The following is a 19,253-nucleotide window of genomic DNA, read 5'->3' on the forward strand; positions in this document are numbered from 1 at the left end:
TTGGGACGGCTATGCCTGGGGGCCCGGCCATACTGGATCACCGTGACCTTGAAGGCCCCAGCTGCCGGGGCCAGCTCAGCTCCAGCGGTTGCCATGGCATCCGGTACTTTTGTCAGCAAAAGCCAAACAGCCAGAGTCTACCTGGCAGGCGGCCACTGCTGTTGCCACTCTTAAGGGCACTGGGTACCTTCTGGGGGGCTGCGGAAGGAGTGCAGCCATAGCAACCTGGGCTGCTCAGAGGGGGCAGCCCCGCTCACCTCGGAGCTTCTCTCCCGCCCATCCGGCCTTGTGAGAAAGCGACACCTCGGGTCCAGAAATCATCCTTGCGGGCTAGCCAGCAGGACAGCATCCTTCCCCCTCAACAGCTAGGAGCCAGCAGTGGCCCGGGAGGGAGACTTGAGTGCTCCCCCTTCAGGGTCTCACTGCTTCACCACCAGCTGCCAGGAAGCCACAGCCTAGCTCCCTGGTAGCAGCGCCCTCCTGGGGTCACTTCTAGCCAGAGGGTCAAAGGCGGAAGAGCAGGGAAACCAGCCGGCCAGGTTGGCTCGGTGAGCCAGGCGCACGGAGACCGGGGTGGAAAGACCATGAAGAAGCAGGTTGCAGCCCCCACCCCGCCCGACCCCCACTGCAGGAGAACTAGTCATACCCTATATATCAGATCCTCACCATAGGCACTCAGACACCAGAGTGGTCCAGAAATGGCCATTTTAATGCAGAAAACCATGAGAATTTACAAATGAGTCACTTTTTGGGCCAGAGCCAGGAGGCCGTGAGGGCAGAAAGGAGGTGGTGGCCGTTGAGAAGCTGAGGCCATGAGCTCAGCACCTTCACGACCCCTCCGACCCAGGCCCTCGTGTGCCCGGGCGAGCCCTGGAGGTCCCCCCGCCCCTGCCCCTTAGCGCCCACTAATTTCCTAGTGGGAAGACCTTGGGTCAACTTTAGGACAGAAGGTAGACAAATCTTGGAAATGAGGGCCTGGAGGGCACAAGGCAGGAGTCTGCTGGCTGCTGATGGCCACCCCACCCGTTGCTACACCCCCTGGGGCCAAACACGAAGCAAAGCCGGGCTGTGGAGCCCCAGGACATCACCCCTCCCTTGCCTTCCCTCCTGGTGGGTGGCAGAGGGACCGAACACAAGCAACAGAGCAAAAAGGGTGAGGGAGGAGAGCACGGGTCCTGGGGCTGAGGTCTGGGAAGGGGCTGTTTGACTGGATCTGGCTTGGAGAAAGGGAGGGATCTCAGATGAGGCGGCTTGCGGGGGAGCCGTCAAACCCAGTTCTAGACCATCCCCCCAAGCTATGTACATCCATCCGTCAGAGATGGCATGATGCTGGTTTGGGTTCAGCACCTCCCACGTGGGGCATGCAGGGGGAGATGGGCCGGAGGCTCAGGGCACTGGAGGTAGAAAGGAGCCCTCCCACCTTCCCCTTTCCCCTAAGCCAGGAAGGTCAAAGACACATCTAAGGCAGCCCAGATTCCAGCATGGCCCGAGGCCGTGAATACTGGGCTTCCCAAGGGGTGGTTGTGGTCCAGGCCCCCCGCCGACTACAGGCACTTCCCCAATCCCCCCACCCCACCACCCCCCAATCTGGCAAGGTGAAGGGGACCCCCCAGAGCCGGGGCGTCTCAGCCCCTCCCAACAAAAGAATGTGGTCTCCAGCAGCTTCCACTGGGGGCAGGGGCGGAGCCTTCGCCCTGGACACCCACCTGTCCCCTCTCCCACCTTGTCCGAGGGCGTGAACCCTGGAGCACAGGTCCTGCCAGGCATGGGTAGGGGACAGATGGGGAAGCTGGTCACTTTGGCATCTCCAAGGCTGACACCTGGGGCTTCACCTTGAAGTACTGGTGGAATCGGATCACTGCGTACCTGCCAGGAGACCAGAGGGAGCCTGCAGTGAGAAGAAAAGCCACTGGGCCCCACTGGGGGCGCTCACACCACAAGGAAGTCTCACCAGCTCAACCCCAGGGCAGACGGATGTTTTGGGGTTTTTTACTTCAACTATTTTATTTTTCTTCTTAGATCAGACTGGAGCTGCTCTTCCCCAATTTTTTTTTTTTAAGAGTTCAGCAGTGTTAAGTACATTTATATCGTTATGCAACAGATCTCTGGGACTTTCTCGTTTTGCAAAACTGAAACTCTGTACCCATGAAGCAGCAACTTCCCACATCCCCCTCCTCCCAGCCCCTGGCAACCACCCCTCCACTCGGTTTCTTTTTTAAATTTCAAGCAAACTCCACCGCACAGGTGGGGCTCGAACACACAACGCTGAGATCAAGAGTCACAGGCTCTAGAGACTGAACGCCCCCTAATTTAGTTATTTCGTGAAAGTGGAATCCTACGGTATCGATCTTTTGGGGACTGGCTTGTTTCACTTAGTACCATGTCCTCAAAGGTCATACGTTGTAGCACGTGACATGATTTCCTGTCTTTAAAAGGCTGAGCAATATTCCATCGTCGGTGCATACCACATTTTGCTTATCTACTCAGCCATCCACGGCTGCCTCCTGGCTGTTGTGAATAATGCTATCGACATGGGCGTGCAGGTATCTCTTTGACACCCTGCTTTCCATTCTGGCCACGTACCCAGCGGTGAGAACGCTGGATTGCACAGGAACTCTATTTTTAACGTTTTAAGGAAGCACAGCATGGTTTTCTCCAGCAGCTGCACGGTTTTACGTTCCCCCCCCCCCCCCCGAAGTGCCCAAGGGTTCCAATTTTCTGCGTTCTCACCAACACTGTTTGTGAGCAGCTGTCCTGACGGGCGTGAGGTGACAGCTCACGGTGGCTGTGCTTTGCATTTCTCTAATTGTTGTGCACACTGTGAAGCCAGGTGGGGGGAGGAAAGGGCAAGAAGACTGGACCAGAATGGAGGACAAAAAGGACTCCCGGTCCTTACACGGTGGAGCCAGCGGTCAACATCCAAGTATGGTTTCAGTACAGACCCCAATACATCACGGAAGGAGGTCTGACAGCCCACACAGTAAGCGCTAAACCCTGAGTGACCTCACTGAGCCACCTCCACTCTCTGGAACTCTGTCTCCTCTGCTACGGAATGGACAGTTCCATTCACCACCAGGCCCCGTGGCTACGAGTGCTGGCAGGAGAGCAGGGGCAGTAAAAGAGGTCGTAGGATGTAGTAGGAAAAGCAGTCTCCTACCAGGCACGAGGGGAGGGTTCGAGAACTTCCACTTTCAGAGTGGTACTCTCGGCTCACGTGTTTCCCCCAGAGTGGTGACCTCACCGGCTACGGGCTGGCTGGAATGGGAGCAAGTTAGCAGACCGGAGGACGGGACTTTGGATGCTCTCTGGCCTGTTCTCTGCCCCCACGCCCTCGGCTCAAGCTTTTCCTTTCCCCCCACTCTCTGCTGCCCCAACTTGGCCCCTGCACTCACCTGAGGAAATCAAAGTCGATGGTGGAGAACTGGTTCTGGATGAGGGCCCAGAGTGCCCAGAAGAAGTGAGACGCCTGGAAACAGACCAGAGTCAGTCAGCAGGGCAATCACCCACTGCTGTAACGGACCCCACGCAGCTAGAGGAAAGTCACTCTGGAAGACACGGAAGTAGGCTGCTGGCGGAGACATGACGGGGTCTCCCCAGCACAGGTCAGGGGAAAATCTTGGAGGTCAGGTCACTGGACGGCATTTGGGGGCTTCGCACCCTTGGGAAAAAGGTGGAGTCGATTCTACCGCCCCAGGAAGGGGTCGGCAGGGTGGTGCTTCCAGGGCCCTCGCTTGTCCCCCAGCCTGGACAACGCCACCCTTGGCTTCTTCCCTGCCCGGGGGAGTCTCCCGGGGTCTTCAAGGCCAAGGTATCCAGGATGAAATGAACCCCTGCACCAGATCACAGGCCCAGTCCCGTGATCATCAGGAAAGACCCCCTTAACGGTCCTTCACCCCTTTCCCTCTTCTGTCAGGAGGTGGGTTGGGCTGGAAAAGGAGTGATGTGTGAGCAGCAAGTCCTGTGTCTGGGCTTTGACTAAGCATTCGACTGCTCTCCCCAGGGCCAGAAGCACCCTCGGGGCCAGGCCACAGCAGTGACATTACTATCCCAGGCCACCCCATGTCCTCTGGGGTTGGCTATATAGCCCCTCCCTCCGCTTTGCAGGACCTTCCATGGGTACAGACTAATTACCAAGTACAAATGATTACTAAAAAATGGTAGCAAGAGAAAGGCCTAAGTGGAAGAGTTCAGAGGAAGAACCTGATGGAGAATCAGTTTTGTGCCAACGAGGGAAACAGGAGGCAATCCAAAATGACAGGTAAGATTCTACTTAAGCTCCACTGAAGTATTAGGAAACCCGGAGCAGCGGGCTTGTCTTCTTGCTTATGCAATGGCTGGCGTTACTAAGCCTAGCTGGCAATCCCTTGGACACACGCCACGGAGACCCGGTACCCTGGATAAATGCCACTCAACATCAGCTCAGTACCGTGTGAGCAGGAAGAGCCTGATGGGAGAGGCTTACACAGAGTTCTGAGTCAGCAGAGGTAGTTCACAAGGAGGATTAGAACTGACATTCTTTATCTTCTCCAAAGGCAAAGAAAAAAAAAACAAAAAACAAGCATTTCACTGCAGCATGAAAGGCTAGAGAGAACTACTTCTCCAAAAGAGAGAACTGCTGAAATAGGAAGCTGGGATCTTTCTTGGAAGTCTTTCCTTAGGAAGAAGAGAAAGACCTGATGGGGTAGGGAAAAGCAGGGGACAGGGCATCTCGGTAAGATGGGGATGCCCGAGAGGGCGTCTAGGTGGGGTTCAGGATCATATGCTGGGGCCCCAGGACCTCACACCGAACCCCCGGCTCTGCCTCCTCCGCCACAGGCTGTGACAGGGTGGGAACCGAGAGTGGGCCCCTCCCTCCCCTGCCCTCTTCCGGGCTCAGGCACTCACCAGGGCAAACTTGTTGACTTGCACATAGAGCCTCTCCACCTCCCTGGGGGTCACGGCCATCCCCTTTTGAGCCTGTAGGTAGTAGCTCAGCCACTGCAGCTGGGTGTCCCGCCCAGGGTACCGGCAGTAATCGACCTCATTCACACCTGATGGGGAAGGGGCCGCAGGCGGTTGCTGGGGGATGGGCCCACCTGGGGGGTCCTCCAGCTCAGATGCTCCCTGCTCCCCTCAGCACCTCCATGTGCTTTGCCCCGAGGGGCTGTGCCCAGGAAGACGGCCTCTCGACCACCGAACTTGGCTAATGTGTGCAGCTTTCCGTGGGCTGGAGGAAAGCACAGAGACACCGTCTTGGGTGGGCCGGGGAACACCCCCCCCCCCCCATCCCCACCCAAGACAGCCTAGGCCCCTTCCTTTTGGGCATCTCAGACGCTGCTTCCTACACCAGTGCTGAGCCGGCCACCTAAAAACATCACCTAGAGAGCTTGGTAGAAACAGATTCCCAGGCATCTCTACCCCCCCCCCCCCCCCCCCCCCCCAATTCTCCAGAGGATTCGGAAATGCATCCGGGCTTGGAACCAGATGGCTTCGATTCCTTCCGGTCCTGCCCTTGAGGCCTCAAGCTGCCAGCCCGATCCGCACCAGCCATATCCTGGGCACGGTGGCAGAGGCCTTGGCTTCAGAGCTGGGACAGAAAGCGGCGGTTCGTTTAAGACAGGACCAGGCCCGGGCCACCTTCCCCATGGTCTCTTCCTCCCTCTCCTTTCCTTCTTGTCTTTCCCAAGCTTCTCTCCTATTCCTGGAGAAACAAAGCCTCTGGGGCCCCGAGAGTATGGCTGGAAAAGAAGCTCCTTGCACAGTTGTAGAAACTAAGGCCCAGAGAGAAGAAACCTGCGCCGGGTCACAGAGCCGGTTAGAGGTGAATTCGGGGTTGCAACTCTTCTCTCCTACTTTCAGTACTGGGTCTCCCTGCTCCCAAGAGCCCAGGAGCTCCCCGCCTGGCTCCCAGTCTCCTTCCCCGCCCTCCTCCTTCCCCCATGCTAGGATCTGCCTCCTTCATTCTCAACTTGGGAGCAGGATGCAATCTGTCCCTTCGGAGAAATTCCAGCTGGACTTTGCTCTGTGTGGTGGGTGAGGAGGGCTTAAAATGCTTAAGAGATCGCCCTTCTGGAAAGGCCAGTGGGTCTGGCAGCCGAACACTCACAGGCCCAGGGCCCTGCTGGTGCCAGCCTCTGCTCTGTGCCACACCCCACAGCATAGCTGCTCTGCCCAGCTGAGGCCCCCTGGTCCCTTGGGTTCCCAGATGCAGCTGGTGGCCGCCCCAGGGAGTCACAGCCTCAGGTGCAATCAGGGCTTGACAGACCTGGTCACCTGAGGTTATTGAAGGGACACGGTTGGCCAGGATTGGGCCCGGGAGTGGCTGAGGCTGGGCCAGGTGGCAGCTTGATAGCTGGCCTGGGTGTGCCTCACCTGTCCTAAGCCACAGGGGCTGAGCACACCATGCATCCCACACTGGCAGCCTGGTGATGTCCCTCCAGCCCCAGGGCCCAAGCTCCATCCACGAGTTGCCTCTTTAGCCCCAAACTGTTTAACCATTAAGCCCTCAAGCTGGCAAAACCTACCCCGCTCCCTTTACACAAATGATGCGATTGTACACACTGTGCCTTTACTGAACAATCGGCTACCCCTACGAAACACCCCCCGCCCCCGTCCTCCATTCCTGCGCTGGTCTCCCTTTGCGGCCGGAAGGCCTCCCTGCCTGACATCAGCAGCCGATGCCAATATGATGCTTAGCATGTGCTACATTCGTGTGTGTATCTCACGCTGATGCTACGAAGTAGGTACTAATAATATCTCCACCTTACGGAGGCACAGAGAAGGTAAGTAACCTGCCCAAGGACCACACAGCGGGCAAGCAACAAAGCTAGGATTTGAACTTGGACAGTCAAGTGGCAGAGTGTATACTTTTAACTAGTTCCACCTAGATTATTCTCATCAGGCCACTAGCTTATTCTGTTCCTTATCCACAAGTGGGATCCTTATTCACAATTGTGCAACAGGGAGCTTGGGCAGGGAGGCAAGCAGAGACTATGGTTGTCCTGTGCTGGCCCAGCTGGCATGGGCTGTGTCTGCCCAGAGGAAGGAGTTGTTTGTTTTGGTTTTTTTTTTTTAAGATTAAAAAAAATTTTTTAAGTAATCCTCTACACCCAATGTGGGGCTCAAACTCACAACCCCGAAATCCAGAGCCACGCGCTCCACTGACCGAGCCAGCAACGTGCCCCGGGGTTTTTTTCTAATTCACACGCCAAGCCGAGTCTCCTCAGGGATCCCACAGAGGGCACATTTTCCTGATTTGTACCAAACTGCCATATGGGCTAGCAGGGGTCTGCTCTGTGTATGTGGTCCGGCCCCCACCATGAGATCTGGAGCTCCCTCCAGGCAGGCTGTGCCTCCCCCAGATGGGTTGTGAGATTTGGGAGGACAGGGGCTGTTAAGCCTCCACCCAGCAAGTACACAAACCCCCCTCTCATGCTCACCCTGGACCTGGCCTTCCTTCATAAGGAAGGCAACTTGGACAAAGACCAAATGGTAATTAATACCCTTCTTACCTGCAAACTCATTGAAATGGTTGCCAATGTCAAAAGCTTGGTAGTTGTAGCCGGCGTATTCATAGTCAATGAACCGTACATGGCCTACAAGGTAGAAGAGAGGCAATAAAAGTTGGTCCCAGGAGACAGGGAAACAGGGCCAGGGCACGTTTCCACGGGCCTCTGGAATGCACCCACTGACTCTCGCTGGCCTCTGCAGCAACCCGGCCTAACACGCCCTCCTCGGCGGTAATCTTCTAAGCTGTTTCTTTGTCCATCTGCCCTCCCCCTACCTCTGGCTGTCCCTCTCACACAGGGGGACCCTCACGCTCTGCTCATCTAAAGGCATCTGTCCTCAGCATGGCTAAGGGCCAGAAATAAAGGTAAGTACTTCCTAGGGGTGGAGCTCTCATTAGGAACACAGGAAAGTTCTGGCTCCATGAAGGTTTGGGCCATCCAAGAGGTCCTTGGAACCCCAAAATGTGGTCAGAAGGAATAGCTTAGGTGTCCTAACACCGAGGACCTCTGCAAACCAGGATTTTGAGTTCTTTTTTGGCAGAGGTTTCTAAGAGGAAATTTCTTGTTTTCCTTATTTTTGAGGGAGAAAGAGCACGAGTGGGGGAGGGGCAGAGAGAGGCGGGGACAGAGGATCCCAAGTGGGCTCTTCGCTAACAGCAGAGAGCCCGATGCGGGGCTCAAACCCACGAACCACAAGACAATGACCTGAGCCGAAGTCAGATGCTTAACCGACAGAGCCATCCAGGCGCCCCCTTTTCTTAGATCACCTTGAGATCTAAACTAGAAGGTCTCCTTTTGCTTGTCCAAGTGCCAGTCTGAGGAACAGAACCTCGAAGGCGGCTGATCGATCAGCCTGAGCCCTGCTGCTGTCCTAACAGACCCAGAGAACTGTACCTTTGGTGCTGTCATAGATGATGTTCTTGCAGAGCAGGTCATTGTGACAAAACACCACAGGGGAATCCAACTGGGACAGGTGCTCCTTCAGCCAGGCCAGCTCCCGTTCCAACACCTCCACCGTGGGGACATCTGCAGAAAGGCTGGGCAGTGGTAAGAAAGGTGGCCGGTGAGGGGAGGGCTGATAGGAGACAGGTAGGTACTTGGCCTCAAGAGCCCTGAGCTCTGGCCTTATCACTACCATTTACCGCAGAGGGGCCCTGGACAAATGGCTCACCCTTCAGACCCTCACTTTTGTCATCTGTAAAATGGCACTAGGGCTTCCTGATCTCCTGACTTCCTGTAGTTACCCTAAGAAGCTTATTAAAACATGGGCATAAGAACATTTCGCAAAGCATAAATGTGCCTGAGCCCACGGCATCCCTGCTACTTTGTGGAAGGGATAGGAAGGTAAGGAAGGAGGCAGAGAGAGAGGACAGGAGGGGAGAATGAGCGTCCACATTCAATGATTCCAGACTAAGACAACAAGGGCAGAGGGGAGAGCTGCAAACAGGCCTGTCTTAGCGTGCTAGAAGATTCCTAGAGGAAGGTGTAGCTCCCTAAAACTAGATGGTCTGTGGAGGCGTCACAGGGCCCTGTGGAGAGGCTGGCCCACTGGCATTAGAGGAGGCAGAGGTGTGCCCTGGTATGTCCCCCTCCCTCTCCAGTGGCTGGTGTCACAGGGGGAAAGGACCAGAGAGCTCATAAAGCCTAGCTACTCAGCTCAGAGAGAGACCACTCAGGCCCACTTAAGAAAGCAAACGAACTGCGTCTTGGGCTCACTCCTCTAAGACCAAGGGAACATTAGGGCCTTTCAACCCAGCACTCGCTCTGTAGCTCCCCAGTGACTCGTCCCTTCCGCCTTGAAGTACGAGCGTGTGTTTCCTCGACCCAGGCCAGACTGTGCATTCGTGGGCAACTTGAGGGCGGGAACAGAGATGATGGAGGTCACCCCTCCTCTGTGCCCTGCCCCCACCCGCAGCACATGACGCACCACTGCGGAAGGAAACACGCGTGGAGAAGTGAACGAATGGGTCGATCAGGGCTGGTAACAGAGGCCATGCCCTCACTGGTGAGGTCGCACTGTGCTGGGATGCTCTGAACTTTGGTCCCCAGGAAGCACACAGGTCTGTGCACACTGAAAAACCAAATAGTTAGCACAGCCCTTGAAACCCCAGAACCACCAGTGGGTGGAAGAGAAGAGGCTGGGGTTCTATCTCCATGTATCTCCTGTTTGCTTTCTTATCCAGAGCGGCCAGAATATGTGCAGGAGGAGGAGAATGGGATACGTCCTCCCGATCCTCCCAAAGGAGGCCCCGTCACTCCCTCACCCGGTCCAGAGGCTGAAACATGGCAAAGAGCGTTTAGCAGGCATCCCCCTGTCCCCATGGAGAAGGACAAACGGCAGGCTTCAAGAAGGTCAAAACTAAAGAGGATCTTAAGGCCTCTAGGCCAACTCTATGGGGAAACTGAGGCTCATGGAAAGACAGAGGCTCTCCAGCTTCCAGAAGTCTCTTGCACAGCTGAACCCTCTTCCTCCTCACCTAAGAGAGGCAATCCCCAGCCTGTCCATGGATCCAAAGTCAAGTCGAACCTCCTAACCGTGAGGGCCTCGGTGCCCCTGTCAGAGGCTCTGCAAAGGCCCGGCAAAGGCCGGAAGAATCTGTTAATGGGGGTGATCTGGGGGAGGCCTTCCTTCCATTATCCTCACTGGAGTTTATCTGTGTTGACTGGTCTGCATAAGATGCGTTTCAATCTTGGCTCTCCTTAAGAAGATACCGTTTAAGATTTTTTTCCCTTGGTCCAAGACCATCTAAAGATAAGAATTAGGAGGCTTTCTTTGGTTTGGCCAGGTCTCAGCCTGAAAAACATCTTTGACATCTAAGATACCTGCTGCCCAGGCTCTGACCTCTGCCTGACCCCCACCTTACCCACCCCAAGGCCACGCAGATGGTTACTGTGGGAACAATCCAGGCCTCCTATCTCCCTGGGCAGCCTCCCTTGGCCACCCCGCTTCCCTCCCCTGAGAACTTGAAAGTCCGCTAGCTTTGCTACCTTCAGCCCGGACACCACTAGACTCTCTCAAGGCTGTGTGGTTGGCAGAATAGTAACGACCAGCGCATCACAGAAACCACACCTCAGGCAGACTGTCCCCTAGAGGCAGCAGGAGGGGGACGCAGGGGCTGCAGGGCCCCCAGGGAAGCCTGGGGGTTCCTCCTGATGAAAAAACTGCTCCCTGCCAAGTGTCCTCAGCTTTCAGGATCCGGGGGGGGAAACGTACCCACAGTAGGCTATATGCTGGAGCTTCCTGGCCCATCACCTCTGCCCTGATAGCACTCAGCCCATCCAAATCTCCTCCTGATGCCCCCAAAGCAATGACTGCCGCCCCCGTTGTCCCAGCCACCCCAGACACCTCTATGCCCAACCAAATACCAAGGCTACCAAATCTATTCCAAGTCTCTGACTCACCCCCCATTTTCCATCCCCCCTCCCCACCATGAAGCTGCCCCAGGGCAATGTTCCTAAAAATGTGGTTCCTTGGTCCCCTGCCTCAGAATCACCCGAGGAACCTGGCAAAGGCAGAATTCTAGGGTCTAACGCAAGACCTCCCAGCCAATCACCAAGGTCAGCCAAGGCCAGGAACCTGCGCTTAGCCAGCGCCCAGGGGAATGCTATGCTCAAACGTGGGGAGCCCTAGTTCCAGATCTTGCCCATTCAGTTTCAACACTCCCCGAGCTGGCCGCCCCCCTCAAGTCCCTATCCCCGCTTCCCCAAATCCCACCTGATGCTGTCCTTTACAACGCAGGAGGGCTTTCTTCCTAAACCACAGTCGTGGTCCCTGGCTCAATGACTTCCCGCTGCTAAATGATATCCTGGCTCCTGAACCTGGCATGGAAGGGCCCTTCCAGTCTAGCTCCAACCCACCTCTGCAGCCCCGCCTCCCGTAGCCCTTCCCGATCCCTCCTGAAGGCCTGCTCCAACCACCCTCAGCCACTCGTCACCCATGAGCCAAGCATATTTCTCCATCTCCTCCAGCCCGAGTGACCTCCCTTCCCAGCTCTGCTCGCTACCTCTGCCGAGAAAACTTGCCCCGGTTCTCCCACCCCCGCATGCATCATACACCCGGCCTTCTTTGGTAGCTATGCACAGGCAGGTCCTATGCACCCTTGCTCCTTCCTAAGGTTCCTAAGCTCCTTGAGGGCAGGGCCAATGTCACAGCCATGGTTTTCGTTGTTTTAAAATCCCAGTCAGCGTTTGGGAAATGCAGGACTAAACCTGGGTTATTACCCTGTGACTGGAGCTCAAGAGCTCTGTCTTGTCCAGGTCACTGCTCAGTACTACCCATGTGGGATAGGTCAGGCAGTTTAGGGCAGGCACCGTCCCCAAAAGAGGCTCTGAGAAGTTAAACAACTTGATTTGCCCAAGGTCGAAGGTACGACAAGAGCAAAGGTAGTTGGTCAGTTCTTCTCCAGGGACCACCCTGCTCCCAACAAGGTCACCCCTGAAGGTTACACGGTGACAGTACAGTCAAAGGAAGCTGAGGTGGCAAGGGTCATGCCCAAGCACCCAACCTGGACTCTAGCCCTTGAGCTGCCACTGACCTTGGACAAGCCCCATCCCCTTCTCCAGACCTCAGTTTTTCCATCTGTCAGATGAAAGTGGTGGGTTACATGATCAGAGGGTCCTGTTGACTTAGACACCCCAGGATCCTGCTCTCCATGTGCTGTTTCAGTCCTAAGGGGGTAGGCGACTCTTGTCCCAGAGATAACATTTGGCATAGAAGGTCTGAACGTGGGCCATCCTGAACAAATAGTCCTAAAGCAGTGCTTGATAATCATTAAATGGGAGGATCCAGATAAAATCGTGTGTGTGTGCGCGTGTGTGTGTGTGACACGTGATCGGGATAGAGTTAATTATTGTCTTGTCATCTTAGAGGAGGGAAGGAGATACCTTCCCCCCAAACCTCTTTTGTACTCTACTCCCATGAACCTCTAGAACAAGAGTGATGTTCAACCCAGCAGGGAACATGGAGGGATCAGAGACTCACTACTGCCCTTTCCTGGAGGGGGCAGGGGGGACACTCTTCTCTCCAACTCCCCATGCCTACTCCAGCACTCGAGGGTATGTTGGGGAGCCAGGTACCTGGAAGCTAAAAGGACTCCCAAGTTGCTGGCCAGAGAGCCTCCCTTGCTGTCTGGGAACCCTGTCTTAGCTGGGGAAAGGCAATGTTAGGGATGAGTGGAGCACCCCTTCCTTGGAAAGAGCAGAGAGGACACTACAAGCTGTCAGTTTGAATAAGGTGGGAAGCAGGGTCCCCAGAGGCACACGGGGACAAGAGGCGTCCGGGCAAGTAGCAGGAGTCTTGATGTCCCAAGGGCTTGTCAACTGATGAGCTGAGTTCTTCTGACTGATCGTGAACTCAGCCTCACCCCGTTCTCAGAGGCTGGGTTCTCCCTACTGGTTGCTCAGGAGTCCGCTTAGGTAGAAAGGGCCCTGGGCTGGGAAACAGAACCCTGCCTGGGATGAGCCTGACACTGGGTAAAGCTCTGAGCCTCAGTTTCCTTTTAAGTAAAGGGGAAGACAGTCCCTAACCCCGGTCTCTACCGCAACCCGAAGACTCAAGGAGAAATGAACACTTAGGTATAAAGCTGGGGATCTGAGTCCCTGAGATCCGGTCAGTCGGCTCAGCTCTGCTTGGAGACAGACAGAGCAGTCAGGACTGAAGCCCCTCAACCTCCTGGTGGGGTCGGATGGAGCCTAAAGAACGGAGGCGGGATTGCATTAAGGCGGCAGAGACAGAAGCAGCCTCGAACCCTCCCAGCTCTTTGTACCTGGGGTTGATCTCGTTCTTCACGAGGGTGAAATAATTGTGCATCTTGTGCCAGAGGGTGGGCTTGGGCAGGCTGCCGTTGGCGTGGATGGTGTGAATCTTTGCCATTTCTAAGGCGATTAGCCTGCAGCAGAAAACAGGAAGGGTACAGTATCAGCATGGGGCAAGCCCATCCCAGCTCAGCCCCTCCTGACCAGAAAGGGGGCCTCCAGGGTCCATGGTGGGGCTAGCCAGAGGGCCGAGTATGGAACTATCACAGATCCTTTAGGGGCTTTTGCTCCCGCAGAAGGCAAGTCTGGGCAGAAGGCATGAAAAGGAGATAAGGCCTTTGGCCCGGCAGCACCCTTTCCAGAACCAGAGCTGGGGCTGCTTCAGGGAGCAGGAAGGCAAAACACTGGGCCGTTGGCCACAGGTCAATGACCCTGCCCACCCCCCACCCCCCCAGGGTCACGTACCCACAGCAACCCCTGGGGACAGAGGGGTCACCTGGGGATGGGGGGAGTGGCCCTCCTCCCTCCTTGGACTCTGATCCATGCCCTGGGGGGGGAGGGGAGGTGACTGCAGGGCACCGAGGGATCAGGGGGTGGTGATGCCAGGCAGGGAAGAAATGGCTGCCTCTTATCAGCCTGGCCAAGGTGGGGAGGGGAGCAGGCCGGCCCAGGGCAGCCCCTTCCTCTGCGGCAGGGAGTTGATGCTGGCGGCCGGGTGCCAAGGACGCAAAACAAACCAGCGTTCTATTTTCAAGTTCTCCTGTGGACATTATCCAAGGTCCCGGGAAAGAAGGAGGGGGCGGTAGGGAAGGCTGCTGGGAGAGGGTGGGGGTGGATGGAAGACTGACCGGTCAGAGAGGGAGGGCCTTGATAAGGACCCCAGCGTCTGAGGCCCTGCATCCCAGCTGGGCTCCCCCAGTCCTCTGCCAGCTCTCCCTTCTGGAGCCCCACCCCCCACCCGGCTGCCAAGCCTCCAACATTCAAGCTTCCTTCGCCTCTGCCTGTTGCTCGAATAATAATCACTGGGAAAGACAACAAAGGCATTGGCTGTTTGAAACCTTGTTACTGAGCTATTCCAGGGACACCCCTCCCCTTGCCAGGTCCTGGGAAGGGGCAGGCCATCACCCAACAGGATAACAGGGCAGTCTAGGGGCTCCTCCGGAAGCCCCCAAGGCTCCCACCTCCTAAAGGGTGGAGGGGGCAGGGGGCGTGGCAGCCACCGGGTGGGTGAGAGATGAAGGCTGTGCTTTCAGAGGCTAGAGGCCCTGGGGCAGGAGGGAGCCGGCCAGGGTTTAGGCAAGGCAGGGAAACAGACCTGAGACCCTAGCCTTCCCTTCCCAAAGGAAGATTCCGACTAGAGCCTGAACAGAGCCTTTCCTTGAATATCAATAGGGCTGTTGTCTGGAGAAGCAATGAGAGTAACCTCAACACTCAGCATTTTTATGCTGCAAAGCCCCAGCAGGCAGAGGTTAGGAGGTGGGGGTTCAGGAGAACATGGGGAAGTGGCTCCCAAAGGCCTTTCCCTCTTTGCCTCTTCCTCAGATATCCACCTTCACTCTAGAAAGATTGGAAAATCATCAAGGAAGAGCCTACCTCCTACACCTATCCCAATTTCTGGCTCTCTCCCAAATGTAAGATTGTTACCGAACCTAAATCCATCTTCAATCTTCCTTACAGTGATCTTTGTCTCCACGAGAGAATGAGTCACGGCACCAGATTCACAGAGGTGGCCCGAGACTGGGAGTGATCTGGTGAGGACACAAGACTGAAGAAGAGCTGGGAGGATAGGGTGGGAGAAGCCAGGCCAGGATTCCCCAGGCCCTCACCCTGCTCTGACCTCCTATCTTCAGGCCGGGTGCTCAGCCGGAGCCTGAGAAGACCACTGTGCAGGTCTGTATGTCCCCCTACCAACAGACAGACAGACACGTACACATATAGATATAACATACACCAGGATGTAAATATCCCAGGGCCTGACCAGCCCCAGAGGCAGTGAGCACTGGAGGGGAAGGCATCTCAGAGTCCCTTCTACGTCCCTTGAGGGCCTGCCAGGGGTTCTCCGCAAATAGGGCCAGGTGCGCTTACTTGGGGTTAACTGGGTAACAGGTGAGGAAGCAAAGAAACTTCTTGGTCTAGTCCCTAGGTGGGTTTTTATTGTTTCCCCCTTGGTATTTGGAAGGCTCCCTCCCTTTGGGTGGGACGGGACTCATCTCAGAGATCCCAGGCAGACCTCTGTGATGTGCTGCTGTCCCCAGTATCAGGAGTCAACCTCACCCTGCCTGGGACCTTGCCGTAGTCTGAGCACTCTGCACGCGGGTGTGGCACAGGGGGGAGGAAGGTGGATACTGCCTCACATCCCCGCCCAGAATGGTTAGAGGAGAGAAAAGGCACTATGGGCTCCTCCTTGGTTCTCTCCCCTTCCAGACCCTACAGAGGCATCCACGGGCCTTGAAGGTTAAGTCCATTTCCTGGGTCCTACACATGCAGCCATTTAATGGGAGAGGCTCCCAGGGGGTCAAGGGTTCTTGTGAGCCTCTGTAAGGAAACCTCCGCAGCTTCCCAAACCTGCGTTCCCGCTCTGTCAGGGAACCCGGTAGAAGCTCAGACTAGGGGAGGGATGGTGTCTCTCCGGGCTGCTAAACCAGGCTCACCCTGGATACGGCCCATTCTCCTAGCATGCTTGAGCCCCTGGCAGGAGGGGAGGGGCAGGAAACCCTGGGCGCTCTGGGGATTTGGCTCAGATTTCATTTCCAAGGCTCCAAGATGTTTCCAGGTCAGACATGGGGTGGGCAGAGAGCTGAGGCATGAGGTCAGGAAGCAGAGCCCTGCTGCACTTAGGGAACCAGGTCCTTTGGTCCCAGGTTCACCAAATTCTCACTTGCCGCCCCCAAGAAGCAGTCACCAGCGAAAATCCATGCAAAGCTACCGCCCCTCTGTGCAGAGCAGTGCACAAAAACGCGCACACATTTTGCAGTTTCAGGAAGTTCACAGACCTTATGACTCAATCACGGACTCCCCTCCACACCAAGGAAGCTGGCCAAGGATTTCAAAGCCCAAGGCGTGAGGAATAGTAGAAATGAAGGGTACCCGGGGGCAACCTTCTCACCTGAAGAGCCGAGGCTCCCGGATGTGCTCGGGCCCCAGGGCCATGCCCCGCATGTACTCGTAGCACAGCCCGTTCTGGAAGGTGCAGTAGAGTTTGGGGGCGCAGCCATGTGCTCGCAGCAGCTGGAAGTTCCTGACCTCATTCTCCCGGTCCACCAGCAGCTCCGTCCGCTCCCCGTACACCCGGACCAGCACACAGTCCCCCATGTCCTCCTCCACGTAGCAGGCCACCAGCTTGTTGGTGATGCCATCGGTGAAGCGCTAGCAGGGGGAGAGGGGAGCGCAAGGGTGCATGGGGCAGGGTCTCTGCGCTTGCCCCAAGGCTCCCCAGCCCAGGTGCTCATTTGAATGATGTGAATGCCGAGCACAGCTGCACAGAAGCCCCCATCCTTCAGCCCTCTCACTCAAGCAAGAGCTCAGCATTGTTCCTTCTGTTCCTGATGCTTTACTCTGTCCTCGGTGCTTGGGGTACACTTAAGAGTTCGAGAACAAAACCAAAAAACAAAACCCAGGCCGCCTCACTTCTCCTGGGTCTGCCTCTAGTGGATGGGATTTGGCAGTGGAGGAACTCCCACACTCCTTGGTGGGTAGAAGCCCCCTCCCCCTATTTACTCCCCCATCCCTGAAAGAAACCCCTGTGGACCAGAATGTGGCCAGGGAGGGTCGGGAGCTGCTCGGGATGAGTACATTCCGACCCGGCTGCCTCTCTGCCAGGCGGAGGGCTGTCTGCTGCTCTCACCCCATCCAGCAGCGGAGGCACGGGAGGTACTGAAGTTGGCACCCACACCCACCCCAGGGCTTTGGTGGTCAGAGCTCCCTGGGGCCTCTGAGCTCCAAACCAGGAGAGACGGTAGGCCGTGGGCTGGGGAGAACAGACTCTCGGGGTAGGGTGACAAGAAGGAATGAACCATGGAATTTATGGGGCTTTAGAGGACACGTGAACCAATTCTAGGTGGGGAAAGTGAGGCGCAGGGAGGAGAGGGACTGGCTGGTAGCCTGTTCAACCTGTGCTGGAATTCACCTGGGATGTACCTGGTGGCTTGTGGGTCTTTTATTTTGAAAATGCTACCCACCCATCCCTTCCCCCAAGAGGTGTCCGCCTCTGCAGCTGGTCTGGGATCCTGGCCTTTCCCCATCCGGAAGACCTGCCCCTCCAGCACTGGCTGCAGGTGCCCCGCTCAGGACGCCTTCCTCCCGCCACAGGCAGCTCCCAGAGGGCCTGAGGGAGGGTGGGCAGGTGAAGACTCTTCAGAGGATGCAGATCAGCTGGGGAGTCTGCCTGAGGCTCCTCAGTGGGAAGCTCTGCCCACATCTGTGTCCCTGAGAATGTGCCCAGCTGGGGGTGGGGAGGCGCCCTGTGTGGGGGTGCTGAGCCGGAGCCTGGGGCGCTGGGGGCTCCGGGCTAGCCAGATTCTGCACGGTGGCTCCAGGGACCGGCAGGAACCGCTCAGAACCTGGAGACTTTGCTCCCACCGCCGGGTGGAGAAGGGGCAGGGATGTGTGTTTGTGTGGGGTGGGGGTGGGGGGGGGTTGTGGGGGGGTGTCCCTTAAAAGTTCCTGCCTCCTCAGGTTTCAGTGCCGGCCGCGCGCGCTCCTCTGGGCAGCGAGGGGCACCCGCGCGCGGCGACAGGGGGTGGGGCCCTCGCGCGCAGCACGCTGACGGTGGGCAGGTGGACCTCCGGCAGCCCGCGAGCCCCGGGAGGAGGGGTGTGGGGGGGGGGGTGTGCGTGGGGACCGAGGGAGGTGGGAGCCTGGCTCTGCTTAGGGACCAGAACAGACGGAGCAAAATACATGCCCGGACCACCATTGCAACCCTGCCCTGCGCAGCAGCCGCGCGCCCCTGGAAGCGCCACCCGGAAGGATGCACGGACAGACGTCCACGCATCCCCGACAGGGCCCCAGCCCGGCCCCGCGCCCGCTCGACTACCTTAGTCCGAACTTGCTCGGGCTTCCAATGTGGCCGCAGCTCCTGGATGAGGCGCAGGGCGCCCGGGAGGATGTCGTCCTGGTCCACGGATATGCCGAAGCAAGGGACGGCGGCGGCCCTCGGGGCGCCCGGCGGCTCCCGGCAGCCCGCGCCGGCCGCCGCCTTCTCCTCCATGCCCCATGAGCACTGCGGGCACGGCGCCTGCCGCCTCAGGTAAAAGGGCGAGCACGGCAGAGGAGCCGAAGGGGGCACAGCCATTCCCAGCAGCCCCACCCCCTCGGAGCCGCCGCGCGAGCGCTAGCCCCTGCGGGGGGGCCCGGCGCGGCGGTGGGAGTGGTAGAGGAGGGGCCAAGGGAAGTCCATGACTCAGGAGCCCGCTGCCCGCTCGGATCTGCGCCCGAAGCCGACCCGGGAACGCCGGGGCCCGCCGCGATTGTGACATCATCACGGGCGGCGGGCCGCGCGGGGCGGGGGCCCGGGAACGCCCCCCGCCCCGCCCCCGCCCCGGCCCGCGGGCCGCCGCGGACTCCGCGGCCGCCGCTACCTGGGGCGCGGGGCGGGGGGTGACGCCCTCGGGGAGGTCGTGACGCAGGAGGCGGGGCCTGGCTCGCCCCGCCCCGCCCGCCCCACCTCCCCTCCACCCGGGTCCCGGGCCCCGCCGCCGCCGCCGGGGGGCTCGCTCTCCGGCCTCTGAGCCGGCGGGGTGGCCGGCCTCCTTCCTCCCGGCTCGGCGGGGGCCGCTCCCCCTGGGCAGCCTGGGGCAGGGCCTGGGAAGGCCTCTTCCTGCGCCCCTACTCCAGCCTGGAGGATGGAGATCCGGCTGCCGCCAAGAGGTCGGCTTGGACTCGCCCACTTGTGCCCTAGGTCCCTGTCCGCGGTCCCTGAAAAAGGAGTCCCCTGCTGCATCTCAAAGGCCCTTCCCTGCAGGAAGCCTCCCCCCCCCCCAGGCAAATCCTCCCTCCCGCCCCCCACGCATATAC

At 57.8% G+C, this 19,253-nt stretch overlaps 1 protein-coding gene and 1 long non-coding RNA gene across 2 annotated transcripts; one reads left to right on the plus strand and one right to left on the minus strand.

Annotated features, from left to right (window-relative positions):
* Positions 1-1,586: 1,586 nt before the first annotated feature.
* On the minus strand, positions 1,587-18,806 carry ETNK2 (ethanolamine kinase 2). Its single transcript, XM_058702104.1, has 8 exons — positions 18,274-18,806; positions 16,348-16,607; positions 13,253-13,375; positions 8,382-8,524; positions 7,491-7,574; positions 4,885-5,030; positions 3,393-3,466; positions 1,587-1,866 (listed from the first exon to the last, which is right to left on the minus strand). The coding sequence occupies exons 1-8, from the start codon at positions 18,529-18,531 to the stop codon at positions 1,794-1,796; spliced, it is 1,161 nt and encodes a 386-aa protein (XP_058558087.1). The 5' UTR covers positions 18,532-18,806; the 3' UTR covers positions 1,587-1,793.
* On the plus strand, positions 8,518-10,307 carry LOC131496491 (uncharacterized). The gene is made up of 2 exons (XR_009254498.1): positions 8,518-9,547; positions 9,671-10,307. It is a non-coding gene; the product is annotated as an uncharacterized LOC131496491 (long non-coding RNA).
* Positions 18,807-19,253: the final 447 nt, after the last annotated feature.

Source organism: Neofelis nebulosa, chromosome 15 (genome assembly GCF_028018385.1).
Source record: "Neofelis nebulosa isolate mNeoNeb1 chromosome 15, mNeoNeb1.pri, whole genome shotgun sequence".
NCBI classification, from domain to species: domain Eukaryota; kingdom Metazoa; phylum Chordata; class Mammalia; order Carnivora; family Felidae; genus Neofelis; species Neofelis nebulosa.